The sequence below is a fragment of the Callorhinus ursinus genome, unplaced genomic scaffold (genome assembly GCF_003265705.2).
Source record: "Callorhinus ursinus isolate GAN/ISIS: 27379988/994484 unplaced genomic scaffold, GSC_fseal_2.0 scaffold4, whole genome shotgun sequence".
NCBI lineage: Eukaryota > Metazoa > Chordata > Mammalia > Carnivora > Otariidae > Callorhinus > Callorhinus ursinus.
Window position 1 is genome coordinate 33,719,629 of NW_027397066.1, and position 27,693 is coordinate 33,747,321.

The 27,693-nt window shown below is 42.8% G+C and overlaps 1 protein-coding gene across 16 annotated transcripts in view; it reads right to left on the minus strand.

The window, feature by feature from the left end:
- APBB2 (amyloid beta precursor protein binding family B member 2) overlaps positions 1-27,693 on the minus strand; it is a 355,485-nt gene that overhangs the window by 162,334 nt on the left and 165,458 nt on the right. For all 16 annotated transcript variants that reach the window (XM_073891567.1, XM_073891573.1, XM_073891575.1 and 13 more), the window contains one exon: positions 18,897-19,712. In XM_073891567.1, the coding sequence (XP_073747668.1) occupies positions 18,897-19,712 (816 nt within the window). The remainder of the gene's footprint in view (positions 1-18,896; positions 19,713-27,693) is intronic.

Genomic DNA, 27,693 nt, shown 5'->3' on the forward strand with positions numbered 1-27,693 from the left:
AAGCAGCAAAAAGTATAGACAAGCTCTAGACGTTTTAACCCCACCTCCCAAAATAGACACACTTTTTAATTTACAGCTTGGAAAATGCTCCTTCCCTAATTCAGCTTATCCCTCAGTTTTCTAGGTTTCTTTTAGAATCTGCAGAACACCGAAGGGTATTTTAGCTGAGGATGCTACTCACCTTACCTTTCGAGAAGGTAGGCTGAGGCGTCTCCTAAGAATTGTCTCTGAGAATGTTCAGAATGGTCTGAAACTACAAAGTTATGAAAATCCTACCAGTTACAGCCTCTACAATCAGAACACTCACTCTTATCCCGTCTCTCTCTCTCTCTCTCTGCCCCCTCCAAACTTATATTGAGTGAAAATTGTCCATTAAGGCTAAAAATACTAAAGAGAAAAGCATCTTTGCTAACACATTCTGGAGTTAATGCTCAGAACTTGTTGAGAATGGAAACGGATACCTCAGCTGACTGATTTAGTTCACTTTAACAGCTATAGATTCTTTTTCTCATGTAATTAAACAGCATTTTAGATATATTCCTGGACAGTATTCTTGGGTGCCTCATAAGTGTGGAGTGGGGAAGAGAACAAACGGACTCCTGGAAAATTTGCTGGATGCGGTGTGGGACGGCCGCATGAAGTTCGGGGACTCTGCAAGTCAGCCTGTCTTGAGGCTAGCAAGTCAGAGTCTCAAGAGCAGAACCCAGACCTGTGGTGTCCAGACCCAGGGGACTGCACTGCCCTGGGGACCCACCCTCCTCTTCTCCACCGTTTCAGTTAAGGCTGACCTGACCTACAAACCAAACTCAATAGGGATGGATGGAAAACAGGACAGCCTTCCATCTGCAACGTCTCTGCTCTATTGTCTCCGTATCTACACATTCTAGTCTAGTCTGCTGCTTATCTGAAAGTATTTTGTTTACACAATCATAGTCCCTCTTTTATTCTCTCTGTGCCTGTCCTTTAGTGGGAGAGTTAATTTCCCATTTGGAAATATTTGTAAAATCAAATTTCTGCGGAGCCCTTGCCGCATGCCCAGCCCGATACTGAGTGCTCCCCATGCCTTCCTTCATTTCAGCCTCCCAACTGCCTGGTGAGGCAGGTACGATCATTAGCCCCATGTCACAGAGGGAAAATGCACGACGGTAAGTGACTCAGCCACAAGCACACACTCAGTAATGTCAGAGCTGGGATTTCAAATATTCAGTCTTTATGCTACATCAAAGCTTATGCCACAGATCCCATTTTGGGGTCAGGAGCCAGGGAAGACATCCAGTGGTTTAACTTCTGGAGCCTCTCACAGTGAAAAACTCTTCTTGCCCCTAATAAAACTAAAACAAAGCACTCCTTTTGTTTGGTTGGTTGGTTTTTAAAGAAAATGACTGTAATTCTGTTAAACTCTGGCCAGATCATTATGGACTTTAACAAGAACAGAGCACTTTACAACACTGTGGAAATCCCCGACTAAAGCAGATCAAACATCAGGATTGGAGCTGTGCCTCTCAAGCAGGGCGTGTAAAGGCATCCTCTGAAGAGCTAGTGAGAATGCAGGTTCCTTAGACCCACCTACTCGGTCTGATTCTGGAAGGCCCAGGTGAGGCCCAGGCATGTGCACTGTGAAACACATCTAGGGGAGCTGGATGCAGGTGGACCGTAGGCCAAACCTGGAGGAAACAGTGACTTAGGAGCTGCAATGAGATTTCTTCCAAGACTTGAAAACGAAGGAGGTAAGACTGTTTTGGAGTTATCAAGCAACAACTGAGTCAGCCGATGGATCAAAGCCAAGAAATGGGACAAGAAGGAGATAAGATAGCTCCTAAACATAGTATGACTATTATCTTGTGATATAAAAAATATATATATATTTGGTCTCATTCCAGTTCCTGACGAGGTCCTAAAACCCCTGTATTTTCCTGAGTGATGTAGGTCAGAGAGCATCTTTTGTTATTCACAATAAGCCTCCATCCACCAGAGCTGAGTTTATACTAACCAGATGAGTCTAGAGTTGGCTTCAGCATGGGGCTGATTGCCAGAGAGGGAAATCTGAGGGTTGGAACTCAGTTTCGTCCTTCAGGGAGGGGAGAGAGGCTGTAAACTCAGTTCATCACCATTCGCCAGTGATTTAATCAATCGGGCCCATGTAATGGAACCTCTGTAAAAACCCTAAATGAAATGGTTTGGAGAGTTTCTGGGTTGGTGAACAGATCCATGGGTCAACTCCACAGGGAGAGAAACTCCTGCACTCAGGACTCTTGGATCTCGCCCTACATCCCTCTTCATCTGTAGCCTTTATAATAGAATTTATACTAAACCAGTATGTATAAAGTGTTCCCCCAAGTTCTGTGAACCATGATAGTAAATTATCATTCTGAGGAGAGGGTACTGAAAACTCCTGATTTGTAGTCAAGTTGGACAGAACTGTGGGTAACCTGGTGACCTACTACTTGTGACTGGCATCTGAAGTGGGGGAGAGGGGCAGTCTTACAGCGCAGAGACCTTAACTTCTGGGGTAGGTGCTAACTCTGGGGAGTTAGGATCAGGATTGACATCCAGCTGGTGTCTGCAGAGAACTGGAGAATTACTTGGTGTGGTAAACGCATACATTTAGCATCAGAAGTGTTTTACGTAGGTAAACAGATCAGAGTGGTGTCAATGACTTATCTGTCACTCAGTAGAAAATATTACTCTTTCTTAAGAAAGAGTGTGTCAAGCAGAAAACTAGGTAGCTCAGAAAAAGCAGACCGTAGATTCAAATTCCAAAGAGGGAATCTCGGCCAATGCCCTTCAAGGATTCCAGGCTCCCGACAGCATCATCCCAAGGGAAGAAGTACAGGATGCATCAGGCTATCCAGGCCGATGCCATTTAAACATTTGATTTCTGATTCCCCTCTGGTAGAACCACATTCCCCAAGCATCCTTCCGCGTATGCTTGGGTTTCCTGTGTGACTGTCTAGAGGGAGGGAATGCCTAGTCATGCAGTTTAGGGCAAATCAGGCCATGTGATAATGACTTCTGGTTGGGAAATAATACACTAGCACTGAGAGTGTGTGCCGACTATGTCGTGTCAACAAATCCATCACCTGGGACTGTGATCATTCTCATTACAAATTAATAAACTGATATATTGTCTGTAGTATTTTAGTCTCAAGAATTTGATGAATGAGTCTATCTCTAAGAAGCAGATCTGCTTTTAAAGCCTGGTTTGGAGTCTGTCAGGGAGACCCTAGGCTAAGGTCATGCATGCCACCAGGTAAAGTCTGTCGGGCATCTTACTTGGCAGAGGTAAGTGAAAGTCAATGTCAGCATCAGCTTGTGAGTAGAAGAGTACACTTGCCTTTCTAAATGTGGCCCTTTCACTTTACTGCAGGTAAGTGAAAATTTGAGAAATGCAATTCAAGTTTAATATTTCAAATGGGAAAAAAAAAAAAAAGACAGACTGATTCAAACCATCAAACTATGCCACGGGGGTTTTTCGGCAGTCCTCTACTACTACCCAACGTGGGTAAGCCACCCATGGTCCCACTCCAACCCTATCCTATCACCTGTCTACAGTGAAGCATGCTTAGAGCCGCGATGAACCAAAAGTTCACATAAAAGTCCCAGACATAGGGGCGCCTGGGTGGCTCAGTCGGTTAAGCATCTGCCTCCGGCTCAGGTCATGATCCCAGGGTCCTGGGACCGAGCCCCGCATCGGGCTCCTTAATCGGCAGGGGGCCTGCTTCTTCCTTTGTCTCCAGCTCCCCCTGGTTGTGCTTTCTCTCTCTCTCTGACAAATAAATTAGTAAAATCTTTAAAAAAAAAAAAAAACAAAAAAAGTCCCAGACATAGTGGAAGAATCTGATGTCAGAGTAAAGCCACAACTCTGACTTCAGGACATCACACCCTCGGACACCCAGCTGTTCCACATTATCTCAAACTCACGCGTCTAAAATCAAAAACCTCCTCCTCCTCCAAAAACTAGCTCCTCCTCGCAACTTCCTTATTTCTAAAAACCATCATGTTCTTAGTCTTCACACTGAAACGCTCACATCTTTGGTTCTACCCTCTCCCTCACCACCCGTATCCCATCAATCACTAAATCCTAGAGCTGCCTTTCCCCTGCGTCTGTGCTATATTTAAAGCTACAGTCTCCTCTGATCATCATCATCTCCAACAGCCTGCCTCCTTTGCCCCTGCCACGTACTCTAGGCACCGAGGTCAGACATACTTTCTTCAAACTCCACCTTACTAATAACACTCTTTTTCTCGTAACTGTCAACCATTTCTCACTCACAAAAGCAAGTTCACACTTAAGCATTAGCATTCTCCAATCTGGCCTCCATCTACCTACCTGACCTCTCTCACAATTAGCCTTCACAGACTCTCCTCTCCAACCAAAATGCTTAGAAGCACAGATCCTCACAATGAGAGCAAAATTCCTGGAGAGAGCGTCAGGGCGTCTCTGAGGTCGAAATGACTTTCATAATTCTAAGATGTTATTTACAGCCTTTTCCACTGTGTTGATATCTATTAACTGATAGGGCACAAAAAAATAATGGCTAAAATTGCTGGTGTTTTCAGCACGGAGCAAGACAAGGACACAAACTGTACTAGCAATCACTGTACCTACCGATACTACACACACACACACACACACTCCCCACTGAAAACAATGCTAATCTCACCTAAGAATTCCTTGTTGACGCAGTAAAAATGATTAACTTCATTAAATCTCAATCCTTGATAATACCTTTTTAATATAAGCATGCATAAAGTACTTCTGTAGATGGAGGCAGGATCGTTGTTTGAGGGAAAAGGCACATGGGACATCCTTTCTTCTTAAAAGAACGACTGACAGACAAACCATGGTTATTCAAATTCAGGTACGAGGCAGACATTTTCTCAGAAATGAATGAGCTGAGCCTGTCACTTCAAGGAAAACAACTGACAGTATTTGTTGCTGATGATAAAATGCAAGCTTTCAAGCAAAAATTAGAATTTTGGAAAACTCGTATCTGCCCCTGAGAGCTTGACAGCTTCCCAATAATTACTGACTTCTCTGATGAGATAGGTGGTGAGATTAACGAATGTAATGTTTTCCTATTGTATAATGAGATGTGTCAACATTTGGAAGAACTTCACAACTCACTGAACCAGTATTTTCCAAATCACCAATCCATGATGTTACAAAATTATGTATGGGTAAAAAATCCATTCAAAATGACACGCCATTGACACGCCAAAGGATTTTAATGCAACAATACAACAAAGTTTACTACTGTGGTTTCAGATTCCGCAGTGTAAGTAACCTTTAAGAAATTCTCAATTATCGAGTTTTGATGTAACATCAAAAAAGAATATCCACAATTACCTGAAAAAGCTATTAAAATATTCCTCTCTTTTTCACCTTCATGTCTATATGAGACTGGCACAATTTTCTTCATCTACTTCAACCAAAACAATTTATGGAGACACAGGAAAGGTAGAATCAGATAAGAGAATCCAGCTGCCTTCGATTAAGCCATGAAGGAGATTTTTGAATAAATAAAACAATATCACTCTTCTCACTAAACTGTTGTTGGCTTTGAAAAAAATGTTTATGTTTCATAAAACATATTCTGTTAACAATAATGAGTTTCTTATTCTTTTTTAAGTGGATAACTTTAAAAAATAATTGCCATTTTAATTTTTTTTAAGATTTTATTTTATTTATTTGAGTGAGAGAGAGAGCACAAGTGGGGGGAGGGTCAGAGGGAGAAGCAGACTCCCCGCTGAGCAGGGAGCCCGATGCGGGACTCGATCCCGGGACTCCAGGATCATGACCTGAGCCAAAGGCAGTCGCTTAACTGACTGAGCCACCCAGGCACCCCAATTTTTAATACAGTAAATATTGACAGGTATAATCCACATACAAAAAGATATTTGGGGCTCTCGATAATTTTTGAAGACGTGAAGGGGTCCCCAAGACCAAAAAGTTTGAGGACACTGCCTTAATCTTTCTTGTTTCTTTTTTTTTCCCCCTGTGTGCCCACCACTTCTTTATTTCTCTAAACTCCATTTAATTTTAATTCTGTCCTTTTCTCCCAATCAAGAAATGCCTTATTTGGAACTTTATGACCCTTATCTGCTCTACATACTTGGCAAATCTCTATCTGAAACCCCCTTCCTCCTGCAGCCTACGGTCCAGTGTTACCACTCCAACTGTGGTCAAGCACGGAAATAAGTATCAGGATCACTTGAAAAAGCCTCTAACAAATGTAGAATCTCCACAATTAAAAAAATTTCTTAAAAAAAAGCAGAATCTCAGGCCCCAGACCCACTACATCAGAATCTGCGTTTCAACAAGATTTCCAGGAGATTGTCCTGCACATTCACATTTGAGAAGCAGGGGATTTATGCATCTCCCTAATTATTGTGAATTTCTAGGAAGTAAACTAGTACCTTTAATTTGTTGTGCTGCTCATAAGGAGGGCACGGGTGATGAGCACCAGATGTTGTACAGTGGGAACTAATATTATACTCTATGTTAACTAACTAGAATTCAAACAAAAACTCAAAAAAAACCCCAATCTACTTTTTATAACAATCATTCACTGAAACATGCTCACCCATTGTATGAACTTGTTTCTGGCCATTAACAAAACAACAAAAGCCAAACAGCCTATATCCCAAAGAAACTTTCCACCTCACAGCAAAGATAATACGACAGTAATAGTAATGGTAGCTAACATTTCAAAACATGCTTTCTGCGGGCCGGTGCCGAGGACTTCATGTAACAATCTTATAAGGTAGGTCCTACTATTATTATTCCCACTTTAGAGATAAGACAGCTGGGGCTCAGAGGTTAAGAAAGTGACAAAGTGGGATAAGCCAGGATGTCTGCCTCTAACACCCAGGAAGTGATGAATGCCAAGAGATGGGATAAAGAGATTTAAAAGAATCTTGAGGAAGGAGCCTGTTAGTTCTCTGAGGGCAAGACTACATCTCAGTCTGGGATTCACCCAGAGCACTAGCTCAGTACCTGCATGTTTAGGAACTCAGTAGGCATTCATCAGACTGAAACCATGTGAGTGGAGTAAGAGTAACCTATCAACATTACTAAGAGTATCCTAAAAATAAATTTTTTTAAAGATTTTATTTATTCATTTGCGAGAGAGACAGAGAGAGAACAAGCAGAGGGAGAGGCAGAGGGAGAGGGAGAAGCAGACTCCCTGCTGAGCAAGGAGCCCGATGTGGGACTCGATCCCAGGACCCTGGGATCATGACCTGAGCTGAAGGCAGATGCTTAACCATCTGAGCCACCCAGGCGCCCCCTTAAAAATACATTTTTATTTACAATTGAAATAATTTAATTTTTACTCTAGACTTCACCAATCCAATAGTCCTTAACTCCATTAAAGATATGATAGAACTGAGTTAAAAATGCTTCTATTTATACATGGAGTCTGTTCTCTGACCCAGGGCTCTTATTCCATAGCATACAGAGGAAAGGTCATCAGGAGACAGAGGGACAAGAAATGAACTAAAATGGTGAAAGCCACTTGGAAATCCTGAAAGAAGTTGATGCTTGCTCTGGGTAAAGAAAGGAAGTCATGGAATGTCTCCCTTGTCCACAATGAGCAAGGGATGAAAGGAAATGTTGGTTACAGGTCCCCCCACAGGACATACACCTGGAGCAGTTACAGAAAAGCAAAGTAGTAACTGGAGAGTCAGCCCATTACTGAGCAGAACCCCTGGAGGCTTCCATCACCAGGTGTCTTGCCACCTTTAGTCCTTGAACTTCCCCTGCTACACCTCCCATCAGTCCCTTCCCAATGATTTAGAGTTGGGGTCAGCTCCACCCTCTCACTTTCTGACAACTTCACATGGAGCTATGACCACATTTTCTTCTAGAACATTCCAGGAAAGGGTTCTGTGGTTCTACTAACATGACTCAACGTGCCTATCAGGGATTAAATATGGTTTCATGTGCCAGCCATCTTGTAGACCTTGTACAACCCTCACATATACTATCATTTATATGAGAAAAAGAATCCTGGTAACAAAGAAACAACAGACCAAAACCAGTTCCCCAAATAAGCCATTTACAGGATGGAGATCTACCTTTACCATATTTCAGAGGCACCAATTCAGTTTTATATGAAGACTTCTTCAAATAACACTGAGGGAGAAAAATAATCAACTAACAATGTTCCTCATGATACTGAGCAAGAATCCTTTTGAGGATTAAATTCAATCATATTCAAGAGGAAATCTATGGAAAGTTAAACAAAAAGAAAAAAATGAAAGTTCACACATGGTAAATATCACCTCCCCTCTTAGGTACCAAGAAGAAGGTTTTGGAGTTGGAGTTATCCTGTTCTCTTGCTTTCTGACCATTCCACATGGAATGCGGACCATGTATGATTTTTTTTTTTTTTTTAAGTAGGCTCCATGCCCACAACCCTGAGACCAAGACCTGAGCTGAGATCAAGAATCGGACGCTCAACCCACTGAGCCACTCAGTGAGTGCTCCAATCACGTGTGATTTTCTTTTTTTTTTTTTTTTAAGATTTTATTTATTTATTTGAGAGAGAGAGAGAATGAGAGATAGAGAGCACGAGAGGGAAGAGGGTCAGAGGGAGAAGCAGACTCCCCGCTGAGCAGGGAGCCCGATGTGGGACTCGATCCCGGGACTCCAGGATCATGACCTGAGCCGAAGGCAGTTGCTTAACCAACTGAGCCACCCAGGCGCCCCTCACGTGTGATTTTCTAACAGTCAGAAGATTCGATTTTTCCAATGAAGTGTTTGAATATGAAGCTTTTATTTCACTGTTTTGCATCTAAGGGTCTTAAGAGGGAAATGCAATATATAAATTATAAGGACAGTTGTTGACTACCTTCACATTTATGAAAGCGAACTGAGTACATTCATTACCTGCGTCAGACTTGAGGCACAAAATTTATGAACCACCCACATTCTAGCTTTTGAAAAGCTAATGTTTCTCCTCCTCTAACCAGATTAACAGATGGAGAACACTGAGAAGTCATCTAAAGACGTTTTTGAAAATTTCAAGCATGTTTTGCTTAACAGTTCATGTCACACTTTATAATTCTAGCAGAAGGCCTGGGACTGACACTGGAATGACTATGGGCCCAGGATGTTGCCCTTGCATGCAGCTGTAACAGGCAAGACCGACATGACGTGAGTGTCTTCTACCGTAACGGTTTCATGTGTGTATGGCAGCTGAGTCCACTGACACACAGAGCAGGAGTCCCCGAGTCCAGTGCCTTGAGCTAGGAAGGAAGGACCCACCTAAATGGCAGCCACTGACTAGGGCCTCTTTGGCACTCACACTCAGTGTTGTGAGATTCCTGGATTGACAAGAGAAATGAGAAACCTGTATTTTTAAGTAAGAAAAGCTCCCAATTTCTAAGCATCGGCATCTAATTCAAAGTTTTCTAAAACATTGTTTGCCGGACCAAACCTGTCTGTGGGTTGTTTGTATACTCTCCAGCACTGCCTATGTGTGATCTCTGAAGATTTCCTGGCATCATACGGCCTTTGCATTGCCCTAAAGTTAAGATCATATCTTTTTCTCTTATTTTCGACATAGCTCCTAAGAAAATCCTGTGTGCTTGGTAAGCAATGTCTCTCAAACACAGGTAAGAAAAACATGGTGATTACCAATATCCCTGCCTGTCTGTTCCTAAGCTTGGAGCAAAAGGAAAAACCCCATCTCTATCTGCCAAGTTCCCTGAACTATCCTACCCTTCAGAGCTGAGCCACACTGCTAAATGTTAAGCTTAACTGTGTCTTCATCATGTTTTCCTTCCCTTTCCACACTAATTCCCCGTCTCAGCTGGGTTTGTGATTTCAGACCCCTCGCCCCAGGGTCAGGCCCACGTCTAGGTTTCCTCATCTCTACAACAAACATTTTGGACGAAGGCAACCCCCAAACCATCTTGAGGTTCCCCCCCCCGGCAACACATTCTGTTCATTTATCAATTCTCAGAATACCTGCAAATGTAAGATGTCCTTCTTGAAAAATATGAACATGGTAATTTCTGCAAATATCCTCTCACATCTCCTCCTGTTACAGATATTAAGGAATTACCTATAAAGACACCTGTGCTGGGTTGAGTCATATCCCCACCCCCATTTATACCCACCCAGAACCTCAGGATTTGCAGATGTAGTCAGCTAAGGCGAGGTCATACTGGATTAGGGAGGCCCTAAACCCAAGGACCGGTGTCCTAATAAGAAGGCCACGGGAAGACACAGGCAGAGATTGCAGTCCTGGGGCGACAGGCCACAGAGTACCAAGCATTGCCAGGAACCACGGGAAGCTTGGGAGAGGCAAGCAAGGGAGCTTTGGAAGGAGCCCTCAGAAGCAGCGTGACCTGGTGACACTTTGATTTTGGACTTTTAGAACCACAAGAACAAATTTCTGTTGTTCGAAGCCACCGAGTACACGGCAATTTGTTACAATAGCCCTAAGAAACAAATAAAACATCTAAACATCTACTTATGTTCTTTGCTTGGAAACTTAGGCTGCCCCGGACCTGGGGTGGGCCTTATCTTTTCACACCAACTGAGGTACTGACATGTGCAAAATGAAACGAAGAATACACAGACCCATGTAAAAGGCACTCTTCATACAGTGGGGGCTGCGTCCATGGCAATAAGAATCTGTAGGTCAGCTATCTGAGGTCTCAGACTGGTTCTCACTTATTTCTAGGTCTCAGGCACCTACCACAGAACACAGAATAGGCTGTAACAAAATGACTGGCATATGTATGTATATATGAAGTAACAAATCAAAGAAAAAATGGATGAGATAATGAACAAAATTATGACGAGCAAATTCACAAACCCCTGAACTGTTATGAACTTACATGGATAATACGGCTCAGTGAAAATCAAGGTAAAGTTACAGATCTATTTCAGTTCCCCATGGATGTGGGTAAGTTCAAGCTGGCTGATGCTCTGGATGTTTCTGTAGCATCTTGGCTTTTAAAATCATAAGCCTTGGGGCACGTGGATGGCCCAGTCGGTTAAGCATCTGCCTTTGGCTCAGGTCATGATCCCAGAGACCCAGGATCGGGTCCCACATTGGACTCCCACCTCAGTAGGGAGTCTGTTTCTTTCTTTGCCCCTTGCCCTGCTCATGCGCTTGCCTGCGTTCTCTCTCTCCTCAAATAGAATTTTTTTTTAAAAAGTCATAAGCCCCTATGTATTTATTTTTTTTAAGATTTTATTTATTTATTAGAGAGAGAGAGAGAGGCATAGGCAGTGGGGGAAGGGGCAGAGAGAGAGGGAGAAGCAGACTCCCCACTGAGGAGAGAGCCTGATGCAGGGCTCGATCCCAGGACCCTGAGATCATGACCTGAGCCCAAGGCAGAGGCTTAACCAACTGAGCAACCCAGGCACCCCTCTCTAAGTATTTATTAATTTAAGGTTCTTCTGTGAGGATAAAGAATTTAGGCAGATAGTTCATGATGAAAGTTGACCAAAATTCTTCAAGTCGCCAGTAGTACTTTTGCCTCTATGGGCCCACTGAGTCACAATCCCAGCAGCTACATGCCCTCCGTCAAGGGCAAGAGAGCATCTCCTTGCACCGCTGGGAGCACCTTACTCAGGTGCACCCTTCTCTTTCTAAGTAGCCACTCTGCTCACACTACTCTCTCCCAGAAACTAACTTGCCCAAACTGGAAAACAAAGTTTTTCTTTTCTTTTCCTTTTTTAAAAAATTTATTTATTTTAGAGAGAGCATAAGCAGGAGGGGCAGAGGGAAAGGGAGAGAGAATCTCAAACAGACTCAAACAGCCTGATGTGGGGTTCGATCTCATGGCACTGAGATTGCTATCTGAGCTGAAACCAAGAGTCGGATGCTTAGCTGACTACACCACCCAGGCGCCCCAATTTTTATTTTCAAAATGCGAGTAAAGCAGAGAAAAGAGTGGGGGAAATTACAAATTAAACTTCTTTAGTAATTAATTGAAAAAAAAAGAAGAAAAAAAGAGATTCTTTACTTTTTTAACACCTCTAGGGGCAATGCCTTCCTTAGATCTCCATCTGATGCCTATTCAGTCCCCAGCACAGGTAACTTGAAGTACCTGACTGTCCACATCCCTACCAACTGAAGTTTCCTCCTCTGAGCATCCTCTACCCCACAGCCCTCTGGCCCCTCACAGTCCCTTCCTGGTCCCTTTGAATGTATCTATTGTCTTGTGCTCACTACCAGACTATTAGACTTTTGCTACCATTCATTTCATTATATTTATCTTGTTTCCTAAAGTATAATACTTTAAAATGAAAGAGCAACCAAAAACTATCTTGAACATTTAAGGGAATACTTTTTTTTCTTGTCTAGAACTTTCCAAAAATACCTAATTGAGCAAAATCATTTTCTTCCCTAAGTTCATGGGGTGAGATAAGAAATATTTTTATATGTCTTACCCCCAGGGTACGAAAATCTAATTTGGAAACCACATCATCTACCCCAGAACACAGTGCGTCCGAGTATTCTGGAAACATCTCACATCTGTCTTCTTGAATTCCTCCTGTCACATCATGGAACTCTCAACTGAGAAGACAAGACAGGCAGGCTAGTGAATCACCAAAGGGTATTTAAGAGATTAAAATTAATCCAGTAGGGCAAACCAGCTGAAAATGAGGCCTTTCCTATATCCTGGAATTAGTTTTTGGAAGGGATCGGAGCTTTTGAAAAGCAATTTAAAAATCATTTATAGTTGAAATTACCAGAAAACAAGTGACAAAGAATGAACATTTAAACGAAGTTTCTGGAAGAGTTAATAGTATAAACTTATCCAAAGTTCTAGCCCTCTTAAGCTAGCTAAAGCCAGAAATAAGAAGAGTTGCCAATTATGTTGACATAATTAGGTTGGTGCCTTGGCTTTCGCCCCTCGCCAGCTCTCCAGCTTGCCAAAGAGGTCCACTTCGCTTTGCCTTAATACTGGAAACCAATCAATGCATGACATCAAAGGATTCAAACTCTCGAGCAACATGGATCAATCTGCAACGCTAGGTGAAGTGTAAAGGCAAATGTAATCGAAACAGCCCTTTTCCTTGGCACTGGCCTTTCTGACTTGCAGACCTATAGCCTCAAATACGAGGAATGTTTGTGGCAGACTGAATGACCAGCCCCCATTCTCCATCGCTCCTAGGAGCCTGGAATATAAATCATCCTATCCAGGTGCTCTTCACAATTATGGTTTACAAGCCGTGTTTACTTTTCCTGTTTCTATAGGTGTGCTTGATGTAGCAACCCTCAGAGACCATGCATGTTTATCATCCAGCTCCAGCTATTCAACCAGCAACGAGATAGCACTTATGCAGTCTTTTATTATGTATTAGGTACTCTTTGAAGGGGTTCGTATCCACACATAATGAAGACTTGGCTCCTGCTTTCATGGAGCTCTACGTCTAAACGGAAAGTTACAAGTGAGGTCACAAACTGCTGAGGCGAACATGATAAAAGAAATCTGAAAACATTCTTTTGGGTAGCGAGAAAGGGCTTTCAATAACTCAGAGGGTCTTGAAAGGTTTCACAGAGGAAATAACATTTGAGCTACACCTCAATTTTTTATAAGAACAGAAAAATCCGGGGCACCTGGGTGGCTCAGCTGGTCTGCCTTCAGCTCAGGTCATAATCTCAGGGTCCTGGGATCGAGCCCTGCGTCAGGCTCCCTGCTTGCAGGGAGCCTGCTTCTCCCTCTGCTCGTGTTCTCTCTCACCATCTCTCTCTCTCTCAAATAAATAAAATCTTAAAAAAAAAAAAAAAGGAATGGAAAGATCCTCTAAAATATAATTTTCCATTTTCCAGATTCTCAAGATAACTACCACACACACCCAGCTGAAGATTAAATCTCACATATTCAGGCTCTGGAGGTCACATACCTATGTCTCAAGACTATGGTACAGTGGAAAAACACTGGATGCTGTGTATGAACACAATGGTTCAAGTCCCACTATGGCCACCCGAGTACGAGAAAATAGCATGAACAAGATTCTATGGACACATAGTAGGTCCACAGAATTTCACTGTGCCTTTCCTGTAACTGTTTTTTCAGTCTCACCTATTCCGAGGCGACTTTGTCAATTATGTTATTAAAATATGTACCCAACATCAAAATCAGACGCTGACTGAGCTGTAAAATCAAATGATGTACTGACTACATCAGGGCCATTTGGGGATATGTAGATGGCCTCCAGTTTTATTTAATCATTATTTATTTACTAAGTTCACCTGCTGTATTTCAGGCATTGACAATACAAATACAAAGATGAAGACAGACCAAACCCTGCCCTTTAAGGTGCAGAAAGTCCTAACTAAAATCAGAGTCCAAAATATAGGCAACTCATAATTAAGGAAGTAGCAAATTTTTCCATCCCACTGCTGCAGTGATAATGGTGATCACTAATAAAAATAAGCACTAATATTTATTAAACTCTTGCTATATGCCAGCCATTGTTCTAAGAGCCCTTTGAAGATGCTCTCACTGAATCCTCACAATTGATCTATGCCAGACCCTATTATCATGCCCACTTTACACATGATAGGCTATGTGAACTGCCTGCCTCTAACCAAGTTGAGATTCAAACTCAGGAAGTTGAGTCTAGAGCCCATGTTCTTAATGATAAGTTAATGATGCATAAGGCCCAAAGTCACACCATCTAGATTTTGTTTTCTCTGTGTATATCTTGCCTTTGTCCACATTAGTAATGAACCTAATGTCGGCATGGCTAGTCCACAAGATCCACCCAGGTTCATACTCTGTATCTTTGAGTTTAGTAAGCCCCAAATTAAACCTAAGTTACATGTTGGTACCAACAAGGCACTGAAACCTGTACCCAGGAAGCATCAGCATGTATCTTTCAAAAGTTTTCATGAAACAAACATAAACCAGCAGGTGACTAACAGAGAGACAACACACAGTCTAACCAACCTACACTTATCTGAGTCACCGTGTTTACCTGGGACCATGGAGGGAACCGTATTTCTGGCAAAATGCTAACAGATCACAAGTTCTCACCTTCAAATACCAAAATGGGATGCAACCCTTTCTTTTAGAATCAGGGTCAAGGCATTTCTTTGAACTTTGATAAACTCCTATGAAACTCAGTGATTTCACAGGTGCTTTTCTTTTTCCTAATTGTCTCTTGTTTTCTCTGAGAACAGACTACACAGGAGGAAAAAGAGGAGCAACATATTGTATACATTGATTGATCCTGCAAAAAAAAAGTTACCAAAATGCTGGAGGGGGCAATTCAGAAAGAAAGAGAAAGAGAAAGAAGTCAATCTCTGGGTTAGGCAGTGCATTTTATTTTATAAATAGCAGTCTAACTTGGAAAGGATGCCCCAAAGGTAGAAATGAGTCTGTTCTATTTTTCTCGGCTCCCCAAAGCACAGTCTGCAATCCAAAGATAACTGTGTCATGATTTAGTCATAAAACACACACCACTGTGATGGGTATTTACTTAACACACAGCAGATAAGCAAATATATACACTCGGCAATACAGACTAGTATGCATATACCATGTGTAATGGCGATGCATACCAGCATCTTACAAAAATTTGCTCTTATTTCTTCTTTTCTTTCAACAGTTAGCATTTGTGTTTATTATATACATAAACATGTATATACTATATGAAATGTATAATAAACACTGCTTTTACCATTGTAAGTGAAACATACAATGTTTCATTTAAACTGCTCGTGATCACTGTAAACACTAATGGTATGTTTCAATGGACAGACAGAAACCAAAAGAAATACAAATGCTGAAAATTCGATGATTTTATTTTACTCACTAATTCATGTGGTGGTCACTACCTGAAACTCGGAAGTGTGATCCTGAAGTAAAGAGGTTTCATTCCAGTAGGACTTCACAACTGGCTATGAGGAAATTCCGAAAGAATTTCCCAAAACTATTGATATTAATATTTTGAGACCTTGCAGCATGCTGAAATAAGTATAGAGATCCCAAAGTGACCATACGTTGAACAACAGCACAGGTCTGGGGGCGCCTGGATGGCTCAGTCGGTTAAGTGGCCGACTCTTGATTTCAGTTCAGGTCACGGTCTTGGGGTCATGGGATTGAGCCCCATGACAGGTTCTGTGCTCGGTGGGGAGTCTGCTTGGTATTCTGTCTCTCCCTCTTCCTCTCCCCTTCACCCTTGTGCTTTCTCTCTCTCTCTCAAATAAATAAATCTTGTGGCTCAGATGGTTAAGTGTCTGCCTTCGACTCAGGTCATGATCCCAGAGTCCTGGGATCGAGTCCCGCATCAGGCTCCCTGCTCAGCGGGGAGCCTGCTTCTCCCTCTGCTTCTCTCTCTGACTCTCATGAATAAATAAATAAAATCTTTAAAAAAAATAGTACAGATTTGGTTCTTAAGCATGTGTTTAAAAAAAAACTCAATCTCGCTGCTTTAGAGTCACAGCTAACACACTCTTTTGAGCATATTTGACTCAAAATGTCTATCCTTAGCCACCCATTAAGGGACATCACCATATTGTCAATCTTCCTTTAAAAAGTGAAGGTCTTCAAAACTGGCTTTAAGAGAGGAGAATGAACGTATCCTCTCTCCTTGTGTTAAGAAAGCTCTAACTCAGTTCACATCATGTGCCAAGCACCAGAGAAACACAACAGAAAGTGATGCCAGGACACTGAGCGAAGGAGCAGTGAGCAAAGGGGAGGCCAGGAAGGTGTCCCGGAGAGAGTCAGAGCGAGCAGAGTACATGTGTTCAGCCTGCATTCCGAGCTCCCCACAGGCCCTTACTGACACCCACACTCAACAGGAGAAGGGGCTGTGGACAGAAATGATACAAACACTTAGCGGTGAGGGAATCATTAAACAAACCATGGAGCTTGAATATTTTGAGAACTTGCAGCAGGCTGAATTAAGTACAGAGGGTGGAAAAGCATGCCTGATACTTAAAAAACCTGAGGTAGAAAAACAGTGCGTCCTCATATGCGCTGCTCTACAAAATACATACGTAAGAGGAAAAAGCAAACCATTCGTAAAACTATCTCATGTAATTTTTTTCTTGTTTTACCTTTTCATTGTGGAGAATATTAAAGATACAAAATTAGAGAGAACAGAATAATAAACCCTTATGTACCCATATTTAACAATTATCAGCTTAGGGGCAGTTTTTTTGTTTGTTTTTTTGTTTTTGTTTTTGTTTTAATCTCCACCTCAATTATTTTGGAGAAAATCCCATACACAATATTATTTATATTAGTATACATTTTATTATATTATATCTATTATACTATTGTATATTAGTATATATCTCTAAAAGATAAGGACTCTTTAAAAATATCATTATCATAAAATTTGGGTAACATGCCTAAAATGTTTTCTGAAAGGAAATATTTAAAAAAAAAGAAGAAGAAGACAACAGAGGCCATCACTGGGGAAAGGGGCTAGAGTGAGGAACAGGGGAGACTTTACTGTTCATTTAATACCACGCCGTAATATTTAAAATTTGCCTCCAACAGAAAGCACCGTGCCTGGGAGAGCAGTGGGAAGACTGTCAGGACCGGAGGAAGACAATGAGGTCTTGGTGGCTCTGCTGAAAACAGCAAGTGGAGTTTGGCTGGGAGAAACTCAAGGAGTCCTTGATGTAGATTCCAATACTAGCAGGTGACAGCGTCCATCAGCTATAGGATATGAATCCTCTCAATGGGTAAAAGGTAATAGCTGTGAACTCAGTAACATCATTAAACATAATTATGCTTCCAGTAATGTGCAGGTCTAGACATTTATGAGATGAAATGGACTCATCTCAACCTCCCTACTGCCATCTCCAGCTACAGCGGGCTGATGAAATCCATCAGCTAAAGTACCGCGATTTTAAAGGGCACTTCAAAAACACTGGTTTTTTTTAAGCAAGTCAATGTCTTCACTTTCTCCTTCTCTTTTCCTTATCTAGAGTCCTTGTAATTTCTCTGCCTTCTAGGTTGCAGAAATGTTATTTCCTTCCATGGTGGTGCTGTTATATTTACAGCACATTAACAGGGTCTTGGAACCCACTCTGGTAGTAGCTGGGTTACTGGGTTACGTTAGAGAAATAAGCCTTTGTGAGTGCTTGTTTACACTGAATTTAGATACAACCAAGTGCTCCGCGTGTTTTAATCTTATCATCAGTATACTGGGGGAGCTATGAGAAGATGCAATTCAAAGCAGCTGGCTTTTAGAGCCCTGTTCATTTTTGTCCAAACTGTGATTCCTCTGACAAATCCAAAGATGATACAGATATAAACGAAGTCAAGAAAGACTGTCTCAATTAGACTACTTAAAATCCTGAACCTCTGAATATATTAAAAGAAAAAAAAAACCCCACCATTTTCTTACTTTCAAGTATCACATGAACAAGGCTAATAAAATGTTCCCCAGTAAAGGTCAAAGGGAAATGTCTATAATAAGTAGACTTTTAAACTTTGTAAACTTCTAACTTTTCATTAGTTTGAGCATAAATCCGTTCCGAGAAATTTAAAATAGTTGGTTCTTTTAATCAACCTATATGCTGACCCCTGCAACTGTATTTCTTTTCTTATTTTGCTTAACAAAAGCCAGTATTTCTAGATAGTATATTGAAACAATTCACCTAAGCACTGGCACTGTAATTTCTACACAGACAATATTTTACTATACTTAACACCAAGGACCCATTTGTTTGACAAAAATGCTCACCAGGACAAGCAACTGATGTAAGAACCAAAATGAAACCACTGAGAAATCTATTTTCCACACAAACTGCCTAATTTTACCCCAAGAGGCTTAACGTTCATCTCTGCCCGCAAATGGACTTTTTTTGGTCGGGCTAGAGATTAATTCTGTCAATAACTGAACACACCCAGAGGAAGTGCCGCTTGAGTCTACACCCTTTCCCGGGGGGTACCTGTTTCATCTGGGGAACTGGGTGAGGCGCTGTCTTGGGACAGTGTTGTCCAGCTGGACTCCTCATCGCTCGGTGCCAGGTTCTGGATCCGGTGTAGCGCGCAATCGGTTTTGGCCCCCGTTTTAGGATGATCCTTCTTGGTCTCTGGGCTGGATGACACTGTGGCCACTTGACCATCTTCAGGGCTGAACTGGGCTTTGTTTGGTTTCTGCGGCAGCACCTCACCATTCCCAATGATGGTGGAGGCCGGGCCCTGGCCCGGCTGGGACTTCTCTTCCACAGCCCCGTGCTGGTTGCCCGAGTTTTGCTCTAGGTCTCTGGCTGAGGTTTCCAGGTCTGCATAGTAATTGAGGAAGCTCTTGGTTCTCCGGGGTTGGGAGGGTAAAATTTCACAGCCTGAGGAATCATGTGGGTGGGGTTCTTTGCCCTCTAACTTCTCAGAAGTTATGTTGATGACCGCTGTGGGGCTGACGTTTTTGTTGGGGTCCTGCTGTCCTTGTTCTGCAGCTTTCCGGAGCTGGTTCTCCCCATTTTTCACCAGCTTGATGTTGGCAGAGCCGTTTCCCAGCAGGGGCTGTGCAGCTGGATCGGAGAGGCCCATCGCCACCTGGATGTTAGTTAGTGCATATTTTTTCCTGCATTTGGGGGGCGTGCTGTTCTTGGTTTCGGTGTGTTTTATCTCTGCATTCAACAGTTCATTGTGGGAGGAACGGAGATGAAGGGTATTTGGTGGTGTGGCCGGGCTGTTTCGATTTGTGATGTCTGTGGCTCCGCTGCTGGCCATAAACCCTGCCACAGTGTCTACACCCGAGTCAGCTGGAAACAAAGAAACTCGTCGTTAGCTGCCTGACATGATTAAAAACTGCTTGGCATACAGTGAGCCAACATTTTTATACAAAAAAATTGAAAGAGTTAATGCTTCCAGTGCATACATTCTTTTTTTTTTTTTTAAGATTTTATTTATTTGACAGAGAGAGACAGAGCGAGAGAAGGAACACAAGCAGGGGGAGTGGGAGAGGGAGAAGCAGGCTTCCCACCGAGCAGGGAGCCCAAGCGAGGCTCGATCCCAGGACCCTGGGACCATGACCTGAGCCGAAGGAAGACGCTTAATGACTGAGCCACCCAGGCACCCCTCCATTGCATGCATTCTTATAGAACTGACCCATTTTCCTCTTTATTTTCACTGCTCACTCATAAATTAAATAGGAACAAATAAAAGGCTTAATGTGGATACACAAAAGCCAATTTATAGAAAAGCTAAGAGGTCTAAGGGTCCAAAGTTTATTTAGCATCTCCCTTTTGCAATCATATAAAAGCATTTTCTTCTGGTCATTATTCACAACCTTGAAAATCACCCCCTTTCTACACATTCACACCACAATTCTATTCTGCAGTTCCTTTGGGCAACAAAAAAAGTTGCTCAAAAATCCTCTGGGGCTCCAGCCTTCTTAATTAACCTAAAAAGGTCACTGTTCATTGATGCACCATACATCCAAGGTCATTTTTCTCAACGGTGTTTAGAAATTGTGTTCCAAATGCCTGGAGAAGCCAAATCTCCATTAGAGTTTGCTAATAATTTTGTGAACATTTTTGACTTGGGCTTAGTATTTGTACGAAACAGACATTTTGGAGAAATGGCTCAGTTACTCAAGAATGTACACACACACACACACACACACACACACACACACACACACATAAAACTATTACTAATAATGCAGCCTTGAGCCCTTGGCTACTGCCGTGTTAGAGCCCCCATAGGAGTCTGAATACATTCCACTGAATTAAAATACAGACTCTGCTGTTCGCAGTCCTCATGTGCCCTTACAGGACTCCTAGGAAACCACCTGACAGTTGCATTTATCTCAAATATTGTTCATACCATCAACAATTCATTCCATGTGTCTCTTGCTAGGAAGAAAGAAAGGTTACTCAGACTAGAAGGGAATAAAATTCATCAACAAGAATTCCTAAGGTTTCACATTTCTCAGTCTATGAAGAATGACCCCTTTCTTATCTGATCCTTTGCCCTCCACAGAGACTTCAGTGAGTTTACACCAGCAAATGAACCAAAGCACAGCTCCTAACATTCCTAGAATTGTATTGTGACAACTCCCTCTTCCACCCCCAGGCAAAACAGGGACCTTCCCCAGGAGAGGAAGGTAAGTAAGTAAGAATGATCTTCCTTTTGGGAGCTTAGAGGTACTCCTTTCTATCATCAAATACTCAGAATCACCTACTTTAGGAAAGAGTCACCCACTCATCCTGGAGTCTGTGTGCTTCTAGAAAGGTAGGCAACATATGCTGTAGGCAGTGCCCATATTTATAACGCAATGACCACGTGGCCTACAGAGATAGTTAAGGGCTGTAACCTGAAGTGGTTAAACCTCCGACCCCGTTCTTCTTTTTTTTTTTTTAAAAGATTTTATTTATCCATTCATGAGAGACAGAGGGAGAGAGAGAGAGAGAGAGAGAGAGAGAGAAGCAGAAGGAGAAGCAGGCTCCCAAGGAGCAGGGAGCCTGATGTGGGACTCGATCCCAGGACCCTGGGATCATGATCTGAGCCGAAGGCAGACGCTTAACCATCTGAGCCACCCAGGCGCCCTCGGACCCCATTCTTATAGAAGTGTTATTTATCAGGACTCCTGCTTACCCAGCAACACAGCTAAGCACCTGGGCTTCATTTTACAGGAAGAGAGAATCTAGTTTGTTTCTCCCTTTTAAACAATACTCTGATGACTAAATTTTTTATTTTTTAAAGATTTTATTTATTTATTTGACAGAGAGAGAGAGAGAGATAGTGAGAGAGGGAACACAAGCAGGGGGAGTGGGAGAGGGAGAAGCAGGCTTCCCGCAAAGCAGGGAGCCTGATGTGGGGCTCGATCCCAGGACCCTGGGATCATGAGCTGAGCCGAAGGCAGACGATTAACGACTGAGCCACCCAGGTGCCCCGTGATGACTAAATTTTTAAAAATTATACTGTTCTAACTTTACTACCATTTTCATGTTTTCCAATTTAGAATTCACCCTCACTCAAGAGTAGCACTTGATATGAAAGGGCTCACCTTGAACCCACATGAAGTTCTCCCTGAGACACTTATCTATATAACATGGGCACACGAGAAAACTCTTGGTTATTCAGAATGACATTACTATGAGAAAGTAGGAAATCTTTGGCTTTTTTAAAGACATCACAGAAAAATTTCTATGAGGCTATTTTAGGATGTTAGGTACTATATTCTAGCAATGTTATTAGGGAGAAAGTTTTATTTACTTTGTTCATAACCATAAACATTTTCAGAAAGAATACTATCAAAACTTCTAGGTGATTAAATAGCTTTTACATCCTAGGTGTGACAGATAAAAACTTTTAGCCATATTCTCATTAGCCTTCTGGATCCCACTGTCCTTCCTATGCCCTTTGTAACTCTTCTGTGTGCTAGAAAACACGAAGGGGAGGTTTGGGTGGGTTACATTAGAACAACAGGACCATTCTGTACAAAACAGCTGTTTGTGCTGTTTTTGTAGATCAAAGCCTGAACATGGTTTGAGTGTGTTTTAGATATTAAATGATGGTATCACCTGGGAGCAAAATCAAAGGTGCACATCTAGAACTCAGACAGCCAAGTTAATGCTATGAAGTATACGGTTGTCTCTAGGAGTTAACTATCAGCTAGGAGGTCATCTGGGGTCAAAAGAAGTAGGCAGAAGTTAGCAAATTCCTAGAAAGACGAAGGCTTCAAAGAAGGAGGCCCCTGAAAGTGGGAGGCAGTGCCTGTGAGGATAAGAACATAGAACTCAGGGCTGGGGAGACAAGGCTACTTACTAGCTGAGTGATCTAGGACCCCAGACCTTCAGTGTCCTTTTCTGAAAAATGGAGACATTAATAGCACCCGGTTGTTGTGAGGATTAAAATGAGAAATGCATGCAGAGAGTTTAGCACAGTATGTAACAATAAATGTAAGCAACCCTCACCCCTTTACAACCAAGGGATAGAGCATAGGGCTGCCTGCCAGGGCCCCCAAATTTACCACCTGATTTGCTCCAAGTGATAGAAATGGTCCTGTTGTACGGACACAGAGAAAGTAAACAGACTAACAAGATGGGATAAAGACGTTGGGTCCAGAAGGGTTTAATAATAGGGGGAAAAAATTCCTCAGTGTAAGAGGAAGGAGGTTTGTGTTTCTTTTTTAAAGCAAAGAAAATCTTACAATGTGTCTTTAAATCTTCTATTTGGCTGTTTTCTTTGGAGTCTACAAGCTTAAGTCCAAATTCTTTGATATAACAGATAAGTTAATTAAACTATCCATCTCTTCCTCCATCTCTTTCCTCCATGATAGTAATAGTAACTTCATCTCACTGAGTTTTGTCAAAAACTAAGAGAGATGGCTGTCAAGTATTTAACCTAATGGCTGGCATACTGTTAGGGATTAATCTTATTTTACAGTTCCTTCCTTCCTCACACACTTCTATCTCTGACCACCATACCTCAGGCCACCATATTTATTGAGCACTTTCTTCTTGCCAGGCACCATGCTGGGAATCGGGAAACCAAGACACACAAGGTCCAACCTGCTAAGTGCTTTCAGCCTTGCTGAAAACAAACACACAATAATGTGATAAAAATCAACCAGGATGGGAGTTGGAGGAGGTGTGAAGAAGTAAGTGGTCTTCCCACCTCAATCTGGAGAGGATCTGAAGGTAAGACAGTGCATCAGCATTTGGGGAGTCTTCGCAAATCAAAACATAAAAGGAGATGTGGTAAAGGGGAGGAAGAGTCAGGCAGAGTGCTATAAGACATGCTCCAAGGGTTTGGACGTGACCCTGGGGCAGAGAAGAAGATTAAGCACTTCAATAGCATGAAGACTGAATCTGAGGCTGAAGAGAAAGAAACAGAGAGAGAGGGACGGGGCGGGGAGGGGGGGGGAGGATGTGCATGTGTGTGTGTGTGTTGTATTCCTTTATGTGGTGGAGGGAAAGGGCAACTTTCTTCCAGCATGTTCTCCAAGATGACTCTGGTGAAAAGGCATTAAAGAAGCAACCTAAATGAGGCAATTAAAATATGAGTGGTCATCAGGGAAAGAGCAGAATGAGGTAGACAGAGGGTGCCTCCCTAACCAAAGAGGCGGGCTAGCCCCATCTCCATGCCCTTCCATTTGATGTTAGTGTCTGACTCTGACATTGATCAAAGAGAAGCCAAACACAGGCATGGAGACCACCTGGAAAGCTACCATAAATAGTCCAATCAAGGGAGTATGGAAAGAACACGGTGGGCATGAGAGACTTAGGTATGGGGTGGCGGCGGGGGGGTGGGGGGAGTCTTTCCTTCTCACTGCCATCATGCTGACTCTAATCACTGATCTCCTGACCAGGGCATGAAGACAAGCCTGCATTAAGCAGCACTGGCTGATTATAAGAACATGGACGGCTTCTGTCCCTAACAGCTTCGGGAGAATGGCAGAGGTGGGCAGCGAGTGACCGTCAAGGAACTTCACTAAAAAACAAAGTAGGGGGAGAGGGGCACAGCTGCAGGATGATTTGGGGTTATAGGAAGGCATTTTTGTTTTTTAAACAATAGAGTCTTCGTGATGTTTAATTGCTTATAAGCTGGAAACAGAGAGGGCAATAGAGAAGGGACAAATGGAAACACAAAAGAGGCACAGACGAATAAGGGAGAATCCAGGTGATGAGAGGAGGGACCACAGCAGATATGAGAGAGTCAGCCTTGCCCAAGGCAAGGGCTACTTCTTCACGAGCGAGCGAAGGAAGGAGAGGGAGGCTGGGCGGGGACAGGCACAAAGGCCCCCGCGGTGACACCACGCCGAGGGAAAGCAGAACTGACAGCCTCAATTTTCCCTGTGAAAGGAAAGTCCTCCCCTGAGGGGAAGCAGGCTAGGGGAACAGAAGGAGAGGAACAAGGTCCAGAAATAGTCACGTGGGAGAAACACAGGGTTGGCGACTTTTTCTAAAAGAAATGTGAAGTTTGATGGCATAAGAACAGACACACAGATCAATGGAACAGACTAGAGAGCCCAGAAATAAACCCATGCATGTATGGCCAATTAACTCATGACAAAGGAGCCAAGAATATACAACTGAGAAAGGACAGTCTCTTCACTAAAGGGTGCTGGGAAAACGGGACAGCCACATGCCAAAGAATGAAAGCGGCCCCGGCCCTTAGCCCACACACAAGCACCAACTCCAAATGCATTAAAGACTTGAACCTAAGACTTGAAACCATAAGATTCCTAGAAGAAAACACCGGCAGTAAACCCCTTGATATGGGTCTTGACAATGGTTTTTTGGATTTGACACCAAAAGTAAAGGCAACAAAACCAAAAATAAATAAGCGGGACTACATCGACCCAAAACATCTTCTGCACAGTAAAGGACACCATCCACAAAATGAAAAGGCAACCTACTAAATGGGAGGGGGAAACAAAGACACAGTCACAGAAGGGGACAGCATTAAGGTGTCGGGTGTGGGGAAGTGAACAAATGAGGAATGCATTCTGGGTATGGCCTGGGGAGGGATGGAGAGCTGGGAGGAAAAGGCCAAGGGATAGGAGGGCTCCAAAAGGTCAAGGAACGGGTGTCACAGAACAAGGAAATGTTTTCAACTCCAGCTGCATGAATCCCTTGGGGAGCTTAAAAAAAAAAAAAAGTACAGAAGGCTAGGACCCACTCCTAATGACACCCCCAAAGATTCTGATTCAGTCAGCCTGGGATTGGGCCCCGTCGGGGTGATTCCAGTGCGTGGCCAAGGCTGAGAACCACTAGAACCAGGTAATGATTTCAGAGGCACTTGGGATGCTCTGATCACGCACATCCCGTTCCTTGTCTGCGCACATCTTTAGCATCCTTCCCTCCTATCTGGCAAATTTCTGTTTCACCCTTAAGATTCAAGGTAGGTATCACCTAGCTGTGAAGAGTCTTCTTGCCCCTCCAGGCGGATTCCAGGGCTTCTTCTTCTATACTCCCAAACCTCCCTACACTTATCTCTATTACAGCATCATTCCCATTGTGTTATTTTTGCCCTGTTGAAGTTTCTCTTTAAACGGTGACCTCCAGTGACCAGAAGAGAAGAACAGCATACAGTAGGCACTCAATGCATGTTTGCAGAATAAATTACTGAGTACAGTGAAAAAGAAAAAAAAAAAACAGTGTTTTGTTAACATCTCAAGAAATGTTTACATTAAAAGTCTAGCTTTTCTCAGGCTTTTATCCCAGGTAGCATCTGAGCAGGACTTAAACTAAAATCTTTCAAGAGACTATCCAGAATGATTTATTTTATTCCTCGGTCTCGGCTCAAGAAAGCTCTTGTTCAATTCTGCCATAACTCCCTAAAGAAGAAAAGGCTATTTAGAGTCAAAAGTACATGTGCTGTGACCCAGAACAGACTGGTATACTTCTCTACCAGACCTGATTTCTCATCAGCTGTCATCCTACCAGCTCCAAGTTTTCCAGGCTTTGCTATGCACAGCACTGAAGGCTGAGCAGAGGCTCTGGTACACACGGCCCAAAGCTCCTATCACCACCGTACCCCCAGCACCTACTTCCAGGCCTTCCTCTGTTTCCTTCCTTCCTCATATTTACCACTGGCATCATTAGTAACAATCAACAGAAGAGAATTACATATGCTGGGAAAGAGCAACACAACAATAATATAAATACTAAAAATTATGGAGAAAAACTAATGCTCTGGGGATATAAAAATGAAAGGATGACTATCTTCCTCTTCTGCCCGGGGACCATGCCCCCTCACCCAGCTTGTGCTTTCACTATTCTCCACCTAAGACTTTTGAGCCTGCTTTCCCCGATACTAGTACTATACTGAGACTCAGAAGTTGGTGCTTTCAAGCCACTTCCATTTATCTTTGCCTCCCATGATCTTTCCATAGATTTGAGATCAAAGACCACTTGGTCTAATACTCCCTATAAATTGGGGGGATGGAGGGAGTTAAATCCACGGACACGTGGGCGAAACCCTACGTGAGAATTCATGGCATTGCCATCCTACATTTCCCAGACTAGAAGTATCGGAACAGCCCTCCGTGAGTTTCTTATCCTACTGAATTCTCTCAATTTTCCTTGAAGTGTTCCTCTAGTAAATCGTGTTTCCCCTTTCCACCTCCTCCATGCCTGCTTTCAGGCCCGCATCACTTACTGTTTCTTTCCAAATCTGCAAGCATAACAGCTCTGCAGTCTAGCCTGACACATTTTGCCCTGTATCATTCTAAAAACAAACTGATCATGTAGTTCTCCTGCTTAAAACCATCTACTGGCCCCCTGGTATTCAAATTCAGCTCACTCTAAACCACTTCAAATTCCCCTATGCTAATCTCAATGACCCTTCCAGTCACATCTCCCCTCACCCCCCATGTTCTCTTCACTGCAGCCACAATCAACTTTCCTAACAATGCCCTCTCGACTCTTTCCCCCCTGCACAAGTTTGTCTCCTCTTCCTAGGAATGTCCTTTGCCCTCATCCCCTCTACTCACCGCCCACCCTCTATACCCTGCCTGAAAACTCCTATAAATGCTTCAAAACCCAGCTCCTTTAGCATTCCTCTGATTCCTATACACCCTGATGGCTGCCCCCTCCGCCACGCTAGGTATGTAGCAGGCTGTTCACACCAGCACTTCTACACTATACCTAATAAATACCAATTGAGATGTCTACCTCCCCTTCTAAACTGTAAGTTCCTTGTTTTATTCATTTTTTAGGACAGTTTTATTGAGATATAATTTACACATCATAAGGCTCACAGCACCACCATTTTCTTGAGGAATCTAAC